Raw genomic sequence first — 19,265 nt, forward strand, 5'->3', positions numbered from 1 at the left:
GACTATGCGGGATGCAAGGTTGAAAGGAAGAGCACCTCGGGCACATGTTAATTGTTAGGAAGATCACTTGTTTCATGGGCATCAAAGAAGCAAAATAATGTTGCATTATCAATCGCCAAAGCCGAATACATATCCGTCGGTAGTTATTGTGCACAAATTCTTTGGATGAAGGCCACCTTGAATGATTTTGGAATCAAGTTCAAGAAAGTGACATTGCTATGTGACAATGAGAGTGCAATCAAGCTCACCAACAATTTGGTTCAACATGCAAGAACAAAGCACATTGATGTCCGCCACCATTTCATAAGAGATCATCAACAAAAAGGGGACATTTGCATTGAGAGTGTGGGCACCAAAGATTAACTTGTCAATATATTCACCAAGCTACTAGATGAGAAGAGGTTTTGTAAGCTAAGGAATGAGTTGAACATATTGGATTTATCAATTATATGTTGATGCACCCCCACTTATATAGCATGCATCTCCTTTGAGCAATCCAAGGTAAAAGTTGATTAACATGCATACATCCTTTGCTAAGGACATGTTTAGTGCATCTAGTCATTCCTCATGTTTTATAGGCTCATTCATAAAAATCAAATGAATTTGATGCTTGTATGGTACCACTATTGCTTCTATGCTTAACTTAATCTAGTGGTAGCATATGACATGTTTGTGGGCTTGTGAACCTAGTATAGTGTTTGATCTAGAAAATGAGCTATAAGTGTTTAACTCAACATCGTACAAGATAACCCTTATTTGGAGGTGTGAAGAAGCTTGTCCTTGATCAAACCGAGTTGAATATCTTTGGCAAGTGTTCTAGATTGAACCAAATTTGGGAAATAATCCTCACCCCATTGATTGACATTGATAATCTTAACCTATCTAAAATTGAACATTTATGGTCATTGATGACAAAGGGAGAAAAATTGCATAAAGATAAGGTTGTATGACAAAGGGGGAGAACTTTGACATAGGGGGAGAGATATAACAAAGTAAGGGGGTCAATTAAAAGTTGGGCACACAAGTAGGGGGAGCAAGCTCATAAACTTGATTGATGCACTTGAATGTGCATTCATATGTTTGATTGCATGGCACAAGTTTTAAATTAAAATTTCATGCTTGTGTGGTGTATGCTAGTTGTAGGTTTGAATGATGAAATAAAAAACTAGCATGCATAGGTGATAGTTAGATATGTCTTGTTTTGGTTTCACAAGTGGCACTAGAACTATGCATATAATGTTGATCTCATGAGTATCTAGTTCTTGTCTTTGCAAGTGGTATCTAAATAGCAATGGTGCTAAGGACGGTATATTTGGTGCACTCTGATTGGTATCACGCTTCAAAGGTCTATCTCTTATACCTTAACATCATTTGGTAGACATTGCCCATCCACATTTCAAATCCATGCATATGTGCAAGCTTCAATCCAAATTCTTAGCATATATGTAGGGGGAGCTAATGCTACCAATTGGGGTTCATGAAACTTGTCTATATCCTTTTGCACATGGTAAATATGCTTGGGCAAGCAACATGGATTCCATTGAATTTTAATTCATATCTTTGTGAAAGGGTTGTCATCAATTACCAAAAAGGGAGAGATTGAAAGCTCTAGTTTGGTTTTGGTGAATTGATGAAACCCTATGTGCTAACCTATTTGCTCTAGTGATAATGAGATAGGTAGCACTTTCCAAGTGGTGGAGAAAATAGTGAAGATCAAGTGCTTGTACTTGGAAAAGAAGAAAGAGAAAAACAAAATGGGTTCAAGGCAAAGGTGAAATCGATAGGGCTATTTTGTTTTGGTGATCAAGACACCTAGTGGGTGTGATCACATTTAGGATAGAAAACTATACTACTAAGAGGGGTGAAACTCATCATGAAATGTGGTTATCAAAGTGCCACTAGATGTTCTAACTCATTGTATATGCATTTACATCTAGTGGAGTGCTAACACCCTTGAAAATGTTTGTGAAAACATGCTGACACATGTGCACAAGGTGAAACACTTGGTGGTTGGCACATTTGTTCAAGGGTGGTGAAGTTTGGTGAAGTTTAGAGTTGAGGGGTCACTATTTTCAGTGACTGAATGCTGGTCATGAACTGACCGGACTCGGTAGTGGTGCGTCCGATCAATTTTAAAGGAGTTGGCGCACTCGGGCTATGTCTAGAAATCGACTGAACATAGCACAGTGTTTGTGACCGAATGCACAGGGCCTACGTTTGGTCACAGGTGACGTACGCTGACGCAAGCAAGTTGAGCGAGGCAGTGAAGATAGGACTCATCGGCACGTCCAGTCATGCATGACCTAACACATCTGGTTGAGAAAAATCGACTCTGGATGCTTACTAGAAGTGACCTGGCGCTGGGAAGCCATGGGGAGCAGCACGTCCAGTCAATGGCTTGGCCTTGGCACGCGAGCGTAGGATCTGATGCTGATCGGCGCGTCCGATCTTGCAACTGGTGCGTCCGGTCATTTCTTAACCGCGCAGGGATGGCTAGTGACAATTGGGATCACGCAGCCAAGGTTAAACCAGGGGCACATGTGGATGGCATCGTGGGATCGGACGCTGGTTGGGCTACATCCGGTCGACCGGATCTACGTGTCCGATCAGCGCGAGTTGGGATACCTATTTCAATGGAGCCTCTATTTAAGTCATGTGGCCAGCTCTAGCTCACTCTCTTGGCCATTTGCATTGATATAGCAACCTTGTGAGATTAGCCAAAGCCCTTCCACTCATCTCCATCATTGATTCATCATCTTTGTGAGATTGGGGGTGAATCCAAGTGCATTGCTTGAGTGATTGCATCTAGAGACACTTGGTGATTATGTTTTGCTGTGGGATTTGCTTTATTACTCTTGGTGGTTGTCACCACTTAGATGGCTCGGTGTAGCGAGGATCGTTGAGCTAAGGGTGGTGTTTGTCTCTACCTCTGATCGTGGTGATTATGAGGAGTTCTTGACCTTTTCCCGGTAAAGAGCCAAAATGTACTCTAGTGGATTGCTCGTGACTTGTGTGATCCTCATCTTGTATTGGTTGTGCGGCACCCAATTGCGGGTTATGTGTGTGATGCCTATAAGCACGTGAACCTCCAAGTGAGTGAATCACCACAACGGAAACTAGCTTGCCGGCAAGCAAGTGAACCTCGGTGAAAAATCATTATATCATCTTGTCACTAGCATTTCATTGGTATTCATTGTGATTGATTGATCTTCTCTTGCCGTGGCAGTATAAAAATCACATCCCCTCTCTTGTATTTACATTTTTAATGTTGCTAAGCTCTTTAGTGTAATTAGTTTTGAGAGCTAGCTTGTGTCTTGTCTAGTGGTTAGTGAGGCTCTTTAGTTAGTCTTTGAGAGCTCACTAACTTAGTATAGTGACATAGCCTTTGTGTGCTTAGAGACTATAGCAATTAGAATTGTGGTAGGTGGCTTGCATTTTTAGTAGGCTAGCGTAACATTCGCTTCGCCTCATTATTGTCTAACCGCTTTGCTTAGTGTTGTTGTAAAAAATTTTATAGGCTATTCACCCTCCTCTAGCCATTAGGACCTTTCAACTTCTCTAAACAGAGTACCTCCAGTGGAAAGATCATATTCAGAAGATTTGAGGGCCTTTACCGAAACCATAGAATCCGATTCAAGCTAAATTTGCATCATTCCCTAATCTGCTGCCGCGGTGATAGCTATCAAGCATGCATGCGCTTCTGTACGCGCTTCTGTACGTAGAGCATCATGAACATTATCCAAATTTCCTGTGCCCGCCAGAATCATGGATTCTTCATGACCCCTCACAATAAAGCCCTAGACTCCCCTCTTTCTATTATGGAAAAAAAGAATGATCAAAATTAATTTTCACATATTCAGAGTTTGGCGGACACCAACGTACCTTTTCTATCATTGGTTTTCCTCTTTTCTCTTGCCACTGCATAGAGCAAGAAAGATTTATGGACATGGCTGTATGCACCACCTCTGCTGTCGACCACAGCTGTTCGCCCCGCATTTGCCTTATTGCGAGCCTCACATCATGCCCAAAGAAGACCTATTACTTTCATCATTGCCTCTTGCTCTAGAGACAGGATATTCAGCACCATATCTTTTGCTGAGTTTGATTCCAAAAGATTGATTCGGATATGTTCTAATGGACAAAGCTATCCAATATTTTTTTTCACCATTTTACATTTTAGAAAGCAATGCCCGCCATCTTGATCAAAAGCCAACAGACTAGGCACCGTGTGTCAATGTCCATTCCCCATGTGTGAGATCTTAATACGCAAAGGGAGGCTATCATGAGCCAGCCTCCATAGAAATTGTTTCACCTTTGGTTAACACGGAAGCCCCTAGATATTACTCCACTTGAAAGATGTTTCAATAACAACAATATTGCTTGACTCATCTTTTTGCTTATTTTTCTTCGTACCTCTGTTATCCGCTAGAACATAATAGGCTGATGGAGACACAACTTGATGTTTTTGCAGCGAGCCAAAAACCATCCAACACCTTTTTTCGATTGCACCTATGCTAAGTTCTTATGGAGGGAGGCTCATGTGATGTTAGATCTTGATCCACCCCAGAATGTTCAGCACTTATTTTGTACTCCTTCCATTCCAAAGTGTTATACATTTTTGGCATTTCTAGATATATTATTTTTACTATATTTAGACCTAGTGTATATCTAAGTAACATACCAAAAGCTATATATTAAAAAAGTCAAAACACCTTACAATTTGAAACGGAAGGAGTACATTAGATAAAACTTTAGAACTTTTTTTATTGACTAGATATGTGACTATGCACGGGGGCACGTTTTTTTGTCCATGTGTACTTTGAAGGATTTGATAATTTTCAAAAAAAAAAAACTATTAAACAATTTTGCATTAGGGACCTAAACTATTTCCACATGCATTTAGGCTTTTTGATTGTATTCCTAATAATTCACGTGTATGCCAATTCTTTTGTTATAGATTGAGTGCGGCCTGACATTAAGCCTCTTTCGGTCCGCACATACGGATTTATATTCCTTCGAAGTTGACAATTTTCAAGCTTTTCAAGCTGACTTTGTAGCAGGTTTTCAATTTGTTGTAGACGCCCTTAGGCTTGATTTATATTTCACACGTAATGACACGGTTACACTCTTTGGTTCAAAGGAACTTGAAAAATTTTGAATTATAATTTTTGGATTTGATTTTTTATTTTATATAGATTTTATAAGTTTCAGTCAATTTGTGCATTGTTTGGAAGAAGACAAGAAACTAACAAAAACACTTTTTATTGGGAACCCTGAAGTCTATGTAAATCTTGAGATCCATTTTTACTGCCGTATTTTATTTCTATTTCTAGGAAACATTTTTTTGCCGTATTTGTTTTTTTTTTTCTGAAAACGGCGATGGTGTTTTTTTTTCACGGTGTTTTTTTTTGCCGTATACCCTTTTTCCCGTATAGGGCGGGGTTTTTTTCTGGAAGAACGGGGACACGTATAGGGTGGGGGCGGGGCGTGTTTTTTTGCCGTATTTATTTATGATCATTTTTTGTGTCGTTTTTTTACCGTATATGGTGGGTGAGGTTTTTTTTGGCGTCAAGATTTTTCGGAAACTAAACGGGGATGGTGTTTTTTTACGGTGTTTTTCTTTGCCCTTTTTTTTGTTACGGTGTTTCTCTTTGCCGTTTTTTTCGGAAACAAAATGGGGACGGTGGGGTTTTTTTACGGTGTTTTTTTTGCGGGGGTGGGGGCGGGGGCGGGGCGATGCGGACGATCGCTGTAGGCAATTTTTGTTAGGTGTAAGATAGGCGTAACATCGTTCTATTAGTCCATATGGCCAACATGGAAAAGAGCTGTGTTTGATAAATGACAAAAGAGCTCTTTTTCGGGTCTATTGAGAGAAGGCACTGGCTTTAATTCAGAGTCCATTAGCAACGGTACAGAATGAGATACTGGTAAAGACATGCCACAAGTTGGATAAAAGGGATTATGCGTTTCTTTATGTCTTCTGGATGGTCATTTTTTTTAAAAAAGCATCGAGTTATGAGTTAAATTTATTTTGTAAACTCGTTCGGTCATTACGGACCTGCGGTTGGTTAACTTATAATAAATTAGTCTGAATTTTCTTTTTAGAGAATGATTAATCAAATATTTATTTTATTATTTAAGAAACAAGAAGCTGTTCTAGTAAACATTTTTGAGCTACTCGGAGCTAAAAACGTTTGGGCAATGCTTTCTACCGAGCGTATAGCCGGCCGGACAGGACGGACCCGTATGCCCTCGCGCCTTGCCCCTCGCACGCCCTGCGTCTCGTGACTCACGTGCCCCACCCGCGCCTCATGCCTCATGCCTCGCGCTGCGCTCCACCGCACCTCGCGCCTCTCGTCCGGACTCGCGCTGCACTCAGATGAGGTCTGACCTCTGCGCCGTAGCATCGAGCTCCGTGCCGGCGTCAAGCTCCACGTTAACGAGCGTCCATTAGGGCAGCAAGTAGATGAGCACATATTGCAACCGCATGTTTCATGCGTTTTAGATGTATGTTGCATATGTTTTATCTGGATGTTGCAAAAGTAGATTTGATGTTGCATATGTTGCAATGACTATATACGTATGTTGCAAGTGTATGTTTCGAATGTTTTAGCTGTTTTAAACGTATGTTGCAAGTGTTTTATCTTGATGTTTCATATGTTGCACTGGCTATACACGTATGTTGCAACTGTATGTTTTAAATATTTTAGCTGTTTCAAACGTATGTGGTAAGTGTTTTATCTAGATGTGGTATATGTTGTAGTGCCCATACACATATGTTGCAAGCATATATTATAAATGTTTCAATTTTTTTCGGACGTATGTTGCAACAAATGCTTTTATATTGCAAGTGTTTAATGAGTAGGCGCAACAAGCGGGCGCTGGCGAAGGTGGTCCCCTCGGGCACAGCGGTACCCACGTGCGCGGCAGTAGGCGCGGAGCACAAAGCTGCATACATGGGCAGGCAGCATGCGCGGACCACGAGGTGAAGCGGAGCACGAAACTGCATCCATGAGCAGACAGTAGACGCAGAGCACGAGGTCTAGGCAACGTGCACCAGAAACCCGGCACAGCTTAGGCTGGGCACTTTAAACCGTAAACCGAATCAAACTGAGCCGAACCGAACTAAAATGTTATTTGTTTTCGATTTCGGTTTTTATGTCTCGGAATTTCGATGCTCTGTTTCAGCTTCGGTTTCACGAGCTGGACAACCGAACAACCCGCAAAACCGAAGAAACCTGTGACTCCGTGAGCTCCGAACAGATTCGCAGAAGTCTACCAGGCTGGCAGTCTGTCCCGTCTCCGTCCCCCCAATGGCCCAAATTAACATAGCCCATCTGGCCACCTTGGCCCATCTCAACAGCTCCTCATTACCCAGAGCAGACAGTATTCGCTTTGCGCGGCTCCCCAATCCCTAACACTAGCTGCAGGGCGCGGCGGCAGCGGCAGCGCAAGGAGCAGCGCGCGGTAGCGGCGCGACCAGCAGTGTGCGGTGGCGACGGCGACGGCGACGGCGACGGCGCAAGCAGGCGCGCGGCGGGGCGCGAGGAGCAGCGCCAGCGCACGGCGACGGCGACGGCGCGAGCAGGCCGGCGCACACAAGGTCACCCAGGCGGAACCGCGGAACAGATCGCCTGTGCCTTTTCGGTTTAAACCGAAAATCTGAACTAAAAAACCGAACCGAACCAGTCGGTTTTCCGATTCTGATGTAAACCGATCGGGTGTTGTTTCTTGACACACCGAACTTTTCAAATACCGAATTAAAACCGAATGCCAGTCTGACGCGCAGCAGCCAGCCCAAAGCAGGCACACCCGCCGGCCGAAAAAAAAAACAAGGGAACCCGCTTCTCTTGCCCGAAAGGTTCTTCGCCGTCTTTCCCATGTCCCCCTGCGCGCGTCCCGCCGCCGCCGCCCGCGGAGTGAACCCGGCTAAACCACTCCGCCGGGCCGCGTCCTACTCAACCCATGCTCGCTTCCCCCACCTCTTTATGTCCTCTTCTTCTCCCCGCACCCCGCCCCTCGCGGCGGCGGCCGGCGGAAGCGGCGCGGCGGTCCCTTCCTCCCTTCTCGCCGCCGACCCGGGCCACCGCGAGGCCGTGCTGCTCGCTGCACGCTCCGCCATGGGGAACTGCCTCGGAGAGACCCGCCTCGACCTTGCGGTGTCAGGGCTCCGCCTCGCTGCCAAGGGCAAGGTGAGCAAACCACTGGCATGTCATCGTTCGGAATATTCTTCTAAATGGCTGTAGTAAGTGACCGTTGGTGCTCGGTGCGAAGGTGAGGGACGTGTACGAGAGCGGGGAGCACCTGGTGTTGGTGACCACCGACAGGCAGAGTGCTTTCGACCGCGTACTTGCTTCCATCCCGTTTAAAGGGCAGGTATGATCACCATCTTAGCGTTACCCAGAGCTAGTTTTGACAATCTTTTGACACTTTCACACGACAATGTCATAACACTAAGGGGTTGTCGATTCATCGCACTGAACTGCTTCTCCTTGTGTTGGCCTCCTGCTTTTGTTGTTTCAAATACAACTGTGTAAGCTTTCATCGTTCCTCGGACTCAAGGGAAGTCTGTTTAGTGCATTTTGTAAATAAATGTCAACGTTAGGTGCGCCAATCAGTATACTCAAATTAATACTTTGACAGCATGGCCCAATGTCACAAGTGATTAATAATACAAGTATGTGCTCACAGTATTGTCCAGAATTTTGTCAATTGAGGATCTACCTCTTTATTTTTAATCTGTATACATGTATTATACTAGCACATACTGAAGTTTGTAAGCAGAGTACTTTTAGGATGAGAAATTAGTGTTTCAATAATCAGGTGTTTTGTTGTGATGTCAGTATGGGTAATTTCAGGTTCTTAATGAGACAAGCCTTTGGTGGTTCAATCAGACCCGTCACATTACTCCAAATGCAGTAGTGTCTTCTCCTGATAAGAATGTAACAATTGCCAAAAGGTGCACAGTTTTTCCAGTTGAATTTGTTGGTGAGACCTAAGGCTTCTTGCATATATTGTTTTTTTCCACATACCCATTCGCAAGCATTTTATGCAGAATTGTCATGTTTTTGCTATCATTCTCACTAATCTTATCTTTGCGTGTTAATTTTCAGTGAGGGGATTTGTTACAGGAAGCACTGATACATCTTTATGGACAGTTTATAATAAGGGTGTAAGGAACTATTGTGGAAATGCTCTCCCTGATGGTATGCTTTATGCTGACAAGAATTATCCAATTTGATGTTGTTTTGTTCTTTCTAGTGACTGGTAATTGGCCTCTCTGTTCCAGGCATGGTAAAGAATCAGAAGCTATCTGCAAATATACTGACACCAACAACTAAAGCTGCAGATCATGATGTCCCTGTCACTCCAGATGAGGTGTCTCTTGCTTTTAATATACTTCCTCTTGTAATCTTAGAGTTATAGCCTCGTGTAAGTTGTTATGGACACTAGGTTACATAGGAAGAGGATAAATAGATGCTCGTAGAGTAATCAAACATTGGGATTCCATATGTCAATAGTTGGCCCTATGATTTGGGATGTGATAAGCGACTATCTGGGGACTTTATTCTTGACAGTTGAAAAGTTACACTAATTTGTTTGCTTGTCCATATGTTGATGTCTTTTTTTGTTTGGTACTGTTAATATGATATTTTGGCAGGAACGAGTAATGTGGTAGTCTTTGAATGATTTCTGAATGGTATTAAAACATGATGCTTTGAAAATTGCTAGTTTTATTTTATTTTTGGATTTTATTGCTGCTGCTAGCCTGCATCACCCCTTGTTATGACTCTGTTATTCAAAGATGGCCTTACATTGCCCTTTTATTCTGCAGATAATCAAGTCAGGGTTGATGTCAAAGGAGGATTTTCATGAGGCTGGAAGCAAAGCCTTAAGCTTGTTTGCATATGGACAGGTAATGAATCGTCACGTTTTCTATTTCTGTTGAGGTATTTTCAGGTCTATGTCCAGTAACATTACCATTACGATTTAATTTTCAATTGCAAACACTGCGAAAAAATGGTTCACCAATTTTGCTTTGATGTGCTTTAGTCGTACATGCGCTGCAGTTACTAGTTGTTTTGAGAAATGTGTTTGCTTGGTAGTCTCCTGTGCTACAGCTATGTTAAAATTGTGTAACTTGCTGATACTCTTTTCGGTTTTCTATTTGCAGAAAGTGGCCATAGAGAATGGATTAATTCTGGTTGACACAAAGTATGAGTTTGGAAAAACAGCTGACGGGACAATCGTGTTGATTGATGAGGTTATATTTCTGACATGGTTCTGCAAATGTTTCTTAACCTTGTGCTCATTATACCCAGTAACTAGCGGAGGAATATGCATGGTTTTACTTTTCACAACAGTGACAATGCATTTTGTGGAATCATATAGTACTAACTAGCTGTTATATGTATAAATATAATCAGAATTGTTATATAATTAACTGATCACTTCATGTTGTTGAAAATTTTCTGTTCCGAGAAGTATCTAATTTTTTTTATAATTATGTTGAGTACAATGGTATGATAACTTCTGAGATATTGAAATGCTGAATGGTTAGGTTTATAAAATTCATGGTATCCTCTTTTTGTCAAGCAGGTTCATACTCCTGACTCCAGCAGATATTGGATTGCTAATTCATATGAAGATAGATTCAAATCTGGCCTTGAACCTGAAAATGTTGATAAGGTAAACTACCTTTGAGTCATACACATGATGTATGGGCTGATTACCTTGAATCCTTGATGCACTTTATGCCTTTAAAACCTTATGATTCATTTTTAACGAGGTTTCTGAATATATCACTTAATTATCACAGGAGTTTTTAAGGCTTTGGTTCAAGAACAACTGCAATCCATATGAAGACGCGGTATATTTTCTTCATACAGTTGTTAGAACCACTTATGAAATTTGTTCCATAACGATCCAACTCAATTCTGTTGAGTGGAAACTTACATGTACCCTAAAACATTCAGGTTCTGCCAGAAGCTCCAGAAGAGTTGGTTTGTGAGCTGGCCTGGCGGTATGTATCTCTCTATAAGTTCCTGCTGTTGGTTCTCACTTCAAACCTTTCCTTTCTTTTGGCCTGTCCAACATAATTTATGCGCATTCTGTACGCGAAACTGCTGCAAGAATGAAATTTTATTTTATTATTAGTTGAATGATAATTTGAAGGGTGGGCCTGGTGCAAGCGGTAGAGTCTTACCGCCTGTGACCGGAAGGTCCTGGGTTCGAGTCGCGGTCTCCTCGCATTGCACAGGCGAGGGTAAGGCTTGCCACTAATACCCTTCCCCAGACCCCGCACAGAGCGGGAGCTCTCTGCACTGGGTACGCCCCTTTATTAGTTGAATGATAATTTACTTGAATATCCACTGCAGGTACATTTTCCTGTTTGAAACAATCACAAAAACAAAATTTGAGATCTTGGAAGCACAGGTATGCAGAAGGCTTTGTTTATGCTTCTAGTTTAGCAGATAAACAAGTACTTACAATCAATGCATTTGTAAAATTCAGGAACCAATTCATGAAAGGATATCAAGGAATGTCGCTCAGGCCTTACGGGACCTATGATTGCTGATAGGGGATCCTGGGGCAGAGTTTGCTGTGAGTTGTATTCCCGTGAGAATATTAGTATGCGCACATGCCATATATCCATCCTGTGAAGATTGCCATTGCGGCTTGATGAAGCAGAACTATCCACATTTCGTCATGATCCGTGATGTAATGTGGTAATAAACTCCAACTGGAGCTGTTTATGTTTATTTGAGCAACCGCCATGCTCTGTTGGTGAGATTTGCCGTGTTTGGAGCATGAGGGGAGATAAATAGAGAAATTCAACAAGCATGAGACCGACTGATGCTGTATGCATACCGGTCTTCCTCTAATCTCCTTGTGTCAGTGTAACGTTGTCAAGTGGTTGAGTTGAGCAGCCATCACGCTTTAGAAACATGTCTTTCTGAAATGAAAAGAATAAATTGCAAATAACCATTCGAACAGTTCATTAGTATGTTTTAGCGTAAATGGGCTTTTCCTCAATAAGCAATTTTTTTTTTCAAGAGGCTTGCCTTTTCTGGATTACGTTTACTCCTACTATTGTGCCACGCTCTGACCAGACCATCACTCCGGTGTCCTTGTCTTTCAATTATAATACGAGTTCCAATGGACTCCGTAGGAGGCAACCATGACACGGAACCCTACTGTTGACTTCTGAAGGGTTCCTGATCTGTGATCTATAAGGTGGCAGGATGAGATCTCTGCCCCTTCATCTGTTGTAGTTGCAGCACCAGCAGCAGAGGAGCAGAGCCAGAGCTCCAGCCTCCAGCAATGGCCGAGAAGGGCGTGAAGATGTTCGGGATGTGGGCGAGCCCGATGTACTCGACGATGATGGTGGACTCCGCGATCGGCTTGCCGTCGTGGACGAGCACGGGGACCTTCTTGGTCACCGGGTTGTAGCGGAGCAGGTCGGCGCTCTTGTTGGCGAGGTCCTCGTCGACGTACTCGTACTCGACGCCCTTCAGCCGGAGCGCCCACTCCACCCGAGGCCTGGAAGGGCGGCTACCCCATCATGCCGCCCAACCCCTACGAGCGTGCCCAGGCCAGGTTCGCAGAAGAGAAGGTACGCGCAAATTGCAGGCTTGCAGCTACATGATCGGCTCTGTTAGTCTTTTCGATGCAGTGATAGGAATACAGGATTGATGTCTGTCTACTCCAGTGCAACGCTGCTCTGTACCCGATCTTCACCGCGACCGGCGAGGCGCAGCGCAAGGCGGTGCACGAGGCCCAGCAGTGCCTCAAGACCCTGGAGACGGCCTTGGAGGGGAAGAAGTTGTTCGGCGGCGACGCCGTGGGCTACCTCGACATCATCGTCGGGTGGTACGTACACTGGCTCCCCGTCGTTGAGGAGGTGGTTGGCGCCAGCGTCGTCACCGACAAGGAGCTGCCGCTGATGAAGGCATGGTTCGACGGGTTCCTCGCCGTTGACGTGGTGAAGGCGGCTCTGCCCGACAGGGACAGGCTCCTCGCGGCCAACAAGGCCCGCCGTGAGCAGCTTCTCTCCGCGTAGATAGATGGCTAATAAATCTGGAGCAGCCAGCTTCACCAACGCCATAGTATAGCTGAATAAGGGATGGTTGCACTTAGCACGTTGTGCAGCCAAGGTTTGGATGACCTCTGTTTCTGTTCCATTTTAGAAGTCGGTTTTCTTGGACATATAAACCCCCTCTTTTTTTTTGATAAGGCTCTCGGTGCTGGTAGTATTGCATCATACAATATGGTATGCCTACTTGCTCCCCACAAGTCACAATATTTACACCTCATGCCCTCATACACATTTGGCGACTGAAAACTTTGAAAAGGCGAAAGTTTTCATTTGCCCGTATATATATGACGCACGATAAGACAATTTCCGCGAGGTTTGGCTCGCCGAGGCGGTCTCTCTATCGCCGGGATAGGCTTTAAGAAAGGTCACCGGGAGGCAGGTCTACCGGTGAGGTAGGTAGCGGTCATGAGAACGGAACGGCATGGAGCCAGAGGTGCGCCGGTCTTGGGGTATCGTTCGCATGGCCAGCGACGGAGCTTGACTGAACAAACATGAGGGGCTAATCCTAATCCATGTAATTGAGCTCTAAACACCCATAAGCAGTACCAAAATTATTGCTTGCTCAATGGAAATTTTGTTAGGAAGGCAACTAGGATGCACCTTGGCCTCAACTAAGCTCCGCCCTTGCGTATGCCAATGTGGTGTGGGTTTGGGGGATTGCTGATTGCTTATAACACAACTGCATAACCATATAAGTACGTATCTACCATTAAACGACCCAGATCAATGACCTCAAGATGAGTAATTTTTCAGACCTTGATATGAAGATGAGCAAATTTTCAGGTAGCGGAAATATGTATAGCTCTTCCAATAGTGGTAATGCTAGGAGTCCCAGCCATTCCATCGGACACTGTTCGGTAGGTCTATTTATATATCTATATCTATATATATATTTAATAATAAAGAGATAAAATTTCAACCTATTTTTAGGTCACCTCTCCCTAACTTACCATATAATGGAGAGTTTCTTAGTCCAATTTTAAGATGTATTGAGTCATGATGTGACACGGACTCATAAGCATGCTCATACGAGTTAGAATACTTGTAAATCATACACCACCGAAATCCTCAAATTTGCCGAGTGATTTTATGTTTGCCGAGTGTATTCCCTCGGGCACTCGGCGGCTAAGTTCTTTGCTGAATGCTATGCTAAAACCACTCGGCAAAAAAAAAAAAACACTCGGCAAAAGAGGGGGTTTGCCGAGTGTAAAAAAAACACTCGACAAAGAGTGGGTTTGCCGAGTGTAAAAAAACACTCGGCAAAGAAATAAAATCTTTTTTCTGGAAAAGAAGGAGAAGAAAAAAATGAAAAAAAACTTTGTCGAGTGCTAGATCTGAAACACTCGGCAAAGAAATAAAATCTTTTTTCTGGAAAAGAAGAAGAAGAAAAAAAATAAAAATAAAAACTTTGCCGAGTGCTAGATCTGAAACACGCGGCAAAGATTTTTTTTCCTGGAAATAAAACCCCGCCTCCCTCTCCTTTCCCGCACTGCCTCGCACACCGCTCCCCTCCCTCCCCCCGCACACCACGCGCTCCTCCCTCCCTCCCCTCTCAGCTCCCTCTCCCTGCCCTCCCCGCCAGCGGCCGGCCCTCGCCGGCGCACCTCCTCCGTCCCCCCTCCCCTCGCCTCGCCTCGCCGGCACCCCCTCCCCTCAAATCCCAGCCGGCGCCCCTCCCCTCCTCTCCCAGATCCGGCGCCCCCTCCCTCTCTCCCGGCGGCGTCGCCCCCTCCCCCCCTCTCTCGGCCCGCCGCCCCCGGATCCGGCCCCTCCCTTCTGCTCGCCTCACACGGACTCATGGAAAGGGATGGAGTCCACGGCCACGCTCGCGAGGACGGCGCCACCCTTCGCCAGGTCCACTCGCATGTCCTCCTGCGCGCTTCAGCCGACGGCGTCCCTCTCCTTCGCCGCCGCTTCCACGACGCCCCGCGGCCGGCTCGGGCTGGGGTTGAGCACGACGTCGGCGGGGAGCGGGAGGGCGGCCAGGGCTCGCGCTGTCCCGCGGCGTAAAATTGCCGCCTCCTCGGTTGGTGCCCCTGCATACTTGGTCTGATTGGGTACTTGCATTAACTCGAGGCATGGATGGTGGTGGCGGCGGCGGTGCTAGTGGTGCGGGCGTGGTGTCGGCGTGCCTTTTTTTTAAAAAAAAGTTAGCCGAGTGTTTTTTTGCACTCGGCAACGGCTTTATCGAGTGTCCGACAAAAAACACTCGGCAAAGTAGCGTTTACCGTAAAAGGGTTTGTCGACCCTTTGCCGAGTGTTTTTGGGGCTTCGCCGAGTGCCCCTGGCACTCGGCAAAGCTCCTGTATCCGGTAGTGATAGGGAGTATCTTGATTTCGGTTCTTTTTCCATTTTTTTTTTGTTTCATTACTTTTTCTATTTTTCCTATATCTTTTGTAAAGACCATATGTTTAGTGTTTGATGCAAAACTCCAAAAATTATAACTTTCCTTTTCTAAGATGGTCATTCACATACGAATTAGTGAACATGATAGTGTTTAAGGGTCAATTTGCATATAAACAGTCTCTTAGGCCTTCAAGGCATTACATGTATTTCTTAGAAAACCTATAGTTTCACAGTTGTTTCAATCAAACGGTTTTCAGCTTTTCTCACAGCTCTCAGCTCACAGTAGCTTTCTCATTGCTCACAATCCACAACAACTTTTCCACAGCTCACAGCCAACCAAAAGGACCCTAACTCCTCTAATCTTTGGAGCACTTGGCTAACCCTAGGAAATGAACAAGTGATAGAAGGATGGATGTCTTGGATAGCCTCCTTTCTTATTTATAGAGGGCTATTAGACATTCCAACAATACCTCTAGGTTTAGACATGAACCACTTAGCCACTAGGACCAAAATGGTCCAAATGGTCTTCATGCATCAAACAACTACGAGCCCTTCATGAAGTAGCTTCGTCTCGACACAAGCTCTCTAATGACGCCACATGCTACCCCAAGATCCTCCCCAAAATTTTTAGGCCCAAGAAACCACTCCACCCATGTTTTTTTGAGGACGACAGAGAAAAACTAGCTCTTGATTAAGAGCTAGTCTCATGCTTATACTCTAAGATCATGTAAGGTTGTCATGTGGGGCTATTCATATTATGAGCTATGTATTAAAAGTTAATACTATTGCAGAGGTTGTTTTAAAAAACTATCTCATACTATTGAGGGTGCCCTTAGGAGCGAAGGACAACTGCCACCACTGATGTGGGTCCAGGCTTACTGGACTTTGGGCATGGTGGCCTATTGGCATGGCGCTTGTGTAAGGAACTAATGTGTGGGGAGTGTCGACAAAAGATGCTCGGCAGTCCTCCGAGGGGTATCCCCACGAAGTTAGATTGATCGGTGGAGGTGCGCGTGATCAGGAACCGGATGGTGACACAAGGCGCAGAGACAGCGATTTAGACAGGTTCAGGCCGTCTGATCGATATAATACCCTACGTCCTGTGTCTTTGGTGTATTGTATTGATCTGGATGACCATGTAGATCCATATCCACTAGGGGACCCCTGCCTCTCCTTATATACTCTGGAGGGGTAGGGTTACAAGGAAAGTATCCTATTTGATACTATACAATATCTTGCGGTGCATGTCAAATAGTGCCGTGCACGCCTTGATCTTGTGGGCTGAGCCACCTCTGAGGGTGCGGCCCATGTCTTATCTTGTGGATACCGGGGGCCATACCCCCACAGGGAGCCTAGAGGCGGGGTTGATGTTCGTAGCCTTGGCTCACCGTGAAGTTGTCATTCAACATATGGTGGCTGAACATGGAGGCGCTTATATATGTATGTCGCGCATGAAGTCCAAAGCGACCATCCATACCTGATGGGCTCCTAGGTGGTGGTTGCTCCTTGGTCCTCTCACCACCTTCCGACTTTCGCACCTTGGAACAGCGGGCGCTTGACTACTCTCCTCCCATTCTGGTGTAGTGGGTAGCTCTGCCTACTTTGCCTTCTCTGTCTTTCTTCTCTTTTTGGGAACACAAAGTGCGACAAGGTTGAAGGCCCAGACCAGGGGTTCCCACTTCCCAGTGGTTGGCGCTCTCCATATCAGACCGTGCGGGGAGTCATGGAGCTATTTAGGGGAGAGGGGTTCGTCTTGATGAGAGATGTGTTCTTGGGAAAATCTAATTCTTCAAGAGGGGCACGGTAGGCCGAGATTAATATGAATGGGAGGGAGAGACGCAGTTGTGCACATGCATATCGTCGGGTCCGACTCCAATATGACAATAGGGGCTGCGTGGGCTTTGGAGAGGGTGGTGTCCGCATGTAGATTAGTGGGAAACGGACAAAGGCTTTCTAGAAGCGACGACGATCCAACAAAATTTCACCCTTTAATATTAGTATATACAGTGGCGGAGCTTGGAGCCAAATACAGGGGGGCCATTTGTCAAATCCAGACCATATAGACTAACTGACAAACATGTACACAAGTTCCATAGAAATAAGTTTTAGTTCTATACTACTATAATTAGGTCACAATTAACAAAACACAGGTGACCATGGTCTATTGTCCATAGGATACCCATTACAGTATCATATTAGTATATATATACACACACACACACACACCAAAAGACAAGTAACTCATAGAACTAGCACTCGTTAAAAGTCCACTTTTCTTTTCTTCAAATTGCGGAAATCAGTAATTATATCTTCATAGCTGTAGTCTCTTGCGATGTCGCCTTCTATGTGTACTACCAAGTTATTGGCAAGAAATTCGTCTTCCATCTTGTTTCGTAGTCTTGTCTTAGTGATCTTCAAGATAGAAAAAACGAGCTCAGCACTAGCTGTTGGAACTGGAAGAGTAAGCAGCAACCGAAGCAATCTATCGATCATGTTAGAAGTCCTATGGCATCCTGTGGCAACAAGGCATCGACATAGCTCAGCTATGGTTGCAATATTTTTCAGCTCTTCACTGTTGGAAGCATCAACAACAAAATGCTTCAACTGATACTCTAATCTAAGCTTCTCTTGTTGGTTGAAATCTGCTGGGTAGTACTTCTCAACCACTTTGCATATCTCACTAGCACTGAAAGATGGAAATCCGTTTTTTGGTATTAATGTAGTGCTAATGGACAAAAGGTCCATCACCTTCTCATTGAACTTCAGGTTCAATTCAGCTAGCTGAGTATCAATTGTTGCCCGAAATATCTCCACCCGAAAATAGCGGTCATTGGTAAAATGATCTGGTTGACGACGAGCACGACCACCACGCATAATGTATGTTGCTTCCATATCTGGAATGTCAATTTCATGACCCAAACAGAACTCAACAACGCCAGAAATAAAATTTTTCCATCCATCATCTGATCTCATTTCTTCAAGTAGAACTTTTGTGGATTGCACAAGTTGAATATCATTCACTATGTCTTGTGTTTTCTTTTGTAAAGCCTAACCTAGTTGTTTTGTGATCTCCATTATTTCTCTCATCATCAGTAGGTCAAATACAAACTCGAAAGATGTCAAGTGTTGACTGATGCCAAGTGCCCGGGTCCCAACTCCCAAGTGCAGGCTTGCACGTGGCCCATCACCTAGTGGGTTAAATTAGCTAGCGGACTTGCACATCCGCAGCATATATCCTCATTTTTTTTACGGGGCAAGGGGGGCCGAAGCCCTCTATGGCCAATACGTGGCTCCGCCGTTGAGTATATAGATATAGATATATAAATATTTATTTTTTCTAGGGAAGTTTGGAATAACCTAGAGCGGGATACCACTCCTCAATCCGGATAGCAGAGTGCTTGTCCTCGGTACATATAATAGCTTGTGGTTATTAGAGCAGTTATAACCCAGAAACTATGACATAGTTTCTATGGACACTATATATATATAAATCATATATTCAGTGGATAATTTCTTCAAAATGTCTATTCAATCATATGTCTTTTATCTCCATGATCTGCTAGAAATTATGCTAGTTTTTAAGGTAGGGAGTGGCCTTTAGCATTGCCTCCGTCCACAAAAAAATGGCATTCTCACTTTTCAAGAAGTCGAACAGTTTAAACTTTGACTAAACTTATATAAAATGTATTAACATTTATGATACAAAACAAGTACCATTAGATTAGGTATAAAATATATTTTCATAATAAATTTATTTGAAGACGTAAATGCTAACATATTTATTATAAATTTAGTTAAACTTGAGCTAGTTTACCCGCAC

The 19,265-nt window shown here is 44.2% G+C and overlaps 3 protein-coding genes across 3 annotated transcripts; 2 read left to right on the forward strand and 1 right to left on the reverse strand.

Annotated features, from left to right (window-relative positions):
* Nucleotides 1-7,778: 7,778 nt before the first annotated feature.
* LOC136551955 (phosphoribosylaminoimidazole-succinocarboxamide synthase, chloroplastic-like) lies at nucleotides 7,779-11,985 on the forward strand. The gene is made up of 12 exons (XM_066543481.1): nucleotides 7,779-8,192; nucleotides 8,275-8,376; nucleotides 8,859-8,988; nucleotides 9,114-9,206; nucleotides 9,290-9,378; nucleotides 9,836-9,916; nucleotides 10,175-10,264; nucleotides 10,600-10,689; nucleotides 10,820-10,870; nucleotides 10,977-11,023; nucleotides 11,379-11,436; nucleotides 11,515-11,985. The coding sequence occupies exons 1-12, from the start codon at nucleotides 7,881-7,883 to the stop codon at nucleotides 11,569-11,571; spliced, it is 1,200 nt and encodes a 399-aa protein (XP_066399578.1). The 5' UTR covers nucleotides 7,779-7,880; the 3' UTR covers nucleotides 11,572-11,985.
* Nucleotides 11,986-12,322: 337 nt separating this feature from the next.
* On the forward strand, nucleotides 12,323-13,178 carry LOC136551956 (glutathione transferase GST 23-like). Its single transcript, XM_066543482.1, has 2 exons — nucleotides 12,323-12,616; nucleotides 12,713-13,178. Exons 1-2 carry the CDS (start codon nucleotides 12,566-12,568, stop codon nucleotides 13,061-13,063), a joined length of 402 nt encoding a protein of 133 aa, XP_066399579.1. The 5' UTR covers nucleotides 12,323-12,565; the 3' UTR covers nucleotides 13,064-13,178.
* Nucleotides 13,179-17,704: 4,526 nt separating this feature from the next.
* LOC136548746 (uncharacterized) lies at nucleotides 17,705-18,418 on the reverse strand. The gene has a single exon (XM_066540164.1). It carries the CDS (start codon nucleotides 18,416-18,418, stop codon nucleotides 17,705-17,707), a length of 714 nt encoding a protein of 237 aa, XP_066396261.1.
* Between the last annotated feature and the right edge of the window lie 847 nt (nucleotides 18,419-19,265).

This window comes from Miscanthus floridulus, chromosome 4 (genome assembly GCF_019320115.1).
Source record: "Miscanthus floridulus cultivar M001 chromosome 4, ASM1932011v1, whole genome shotgun sequence".
NCBI lineage: Eukaryota > Viridiplantae > Streptophyta > Magnoliopsida > Poales > Poaceae > Miscanthus > Miscanthus floridulus.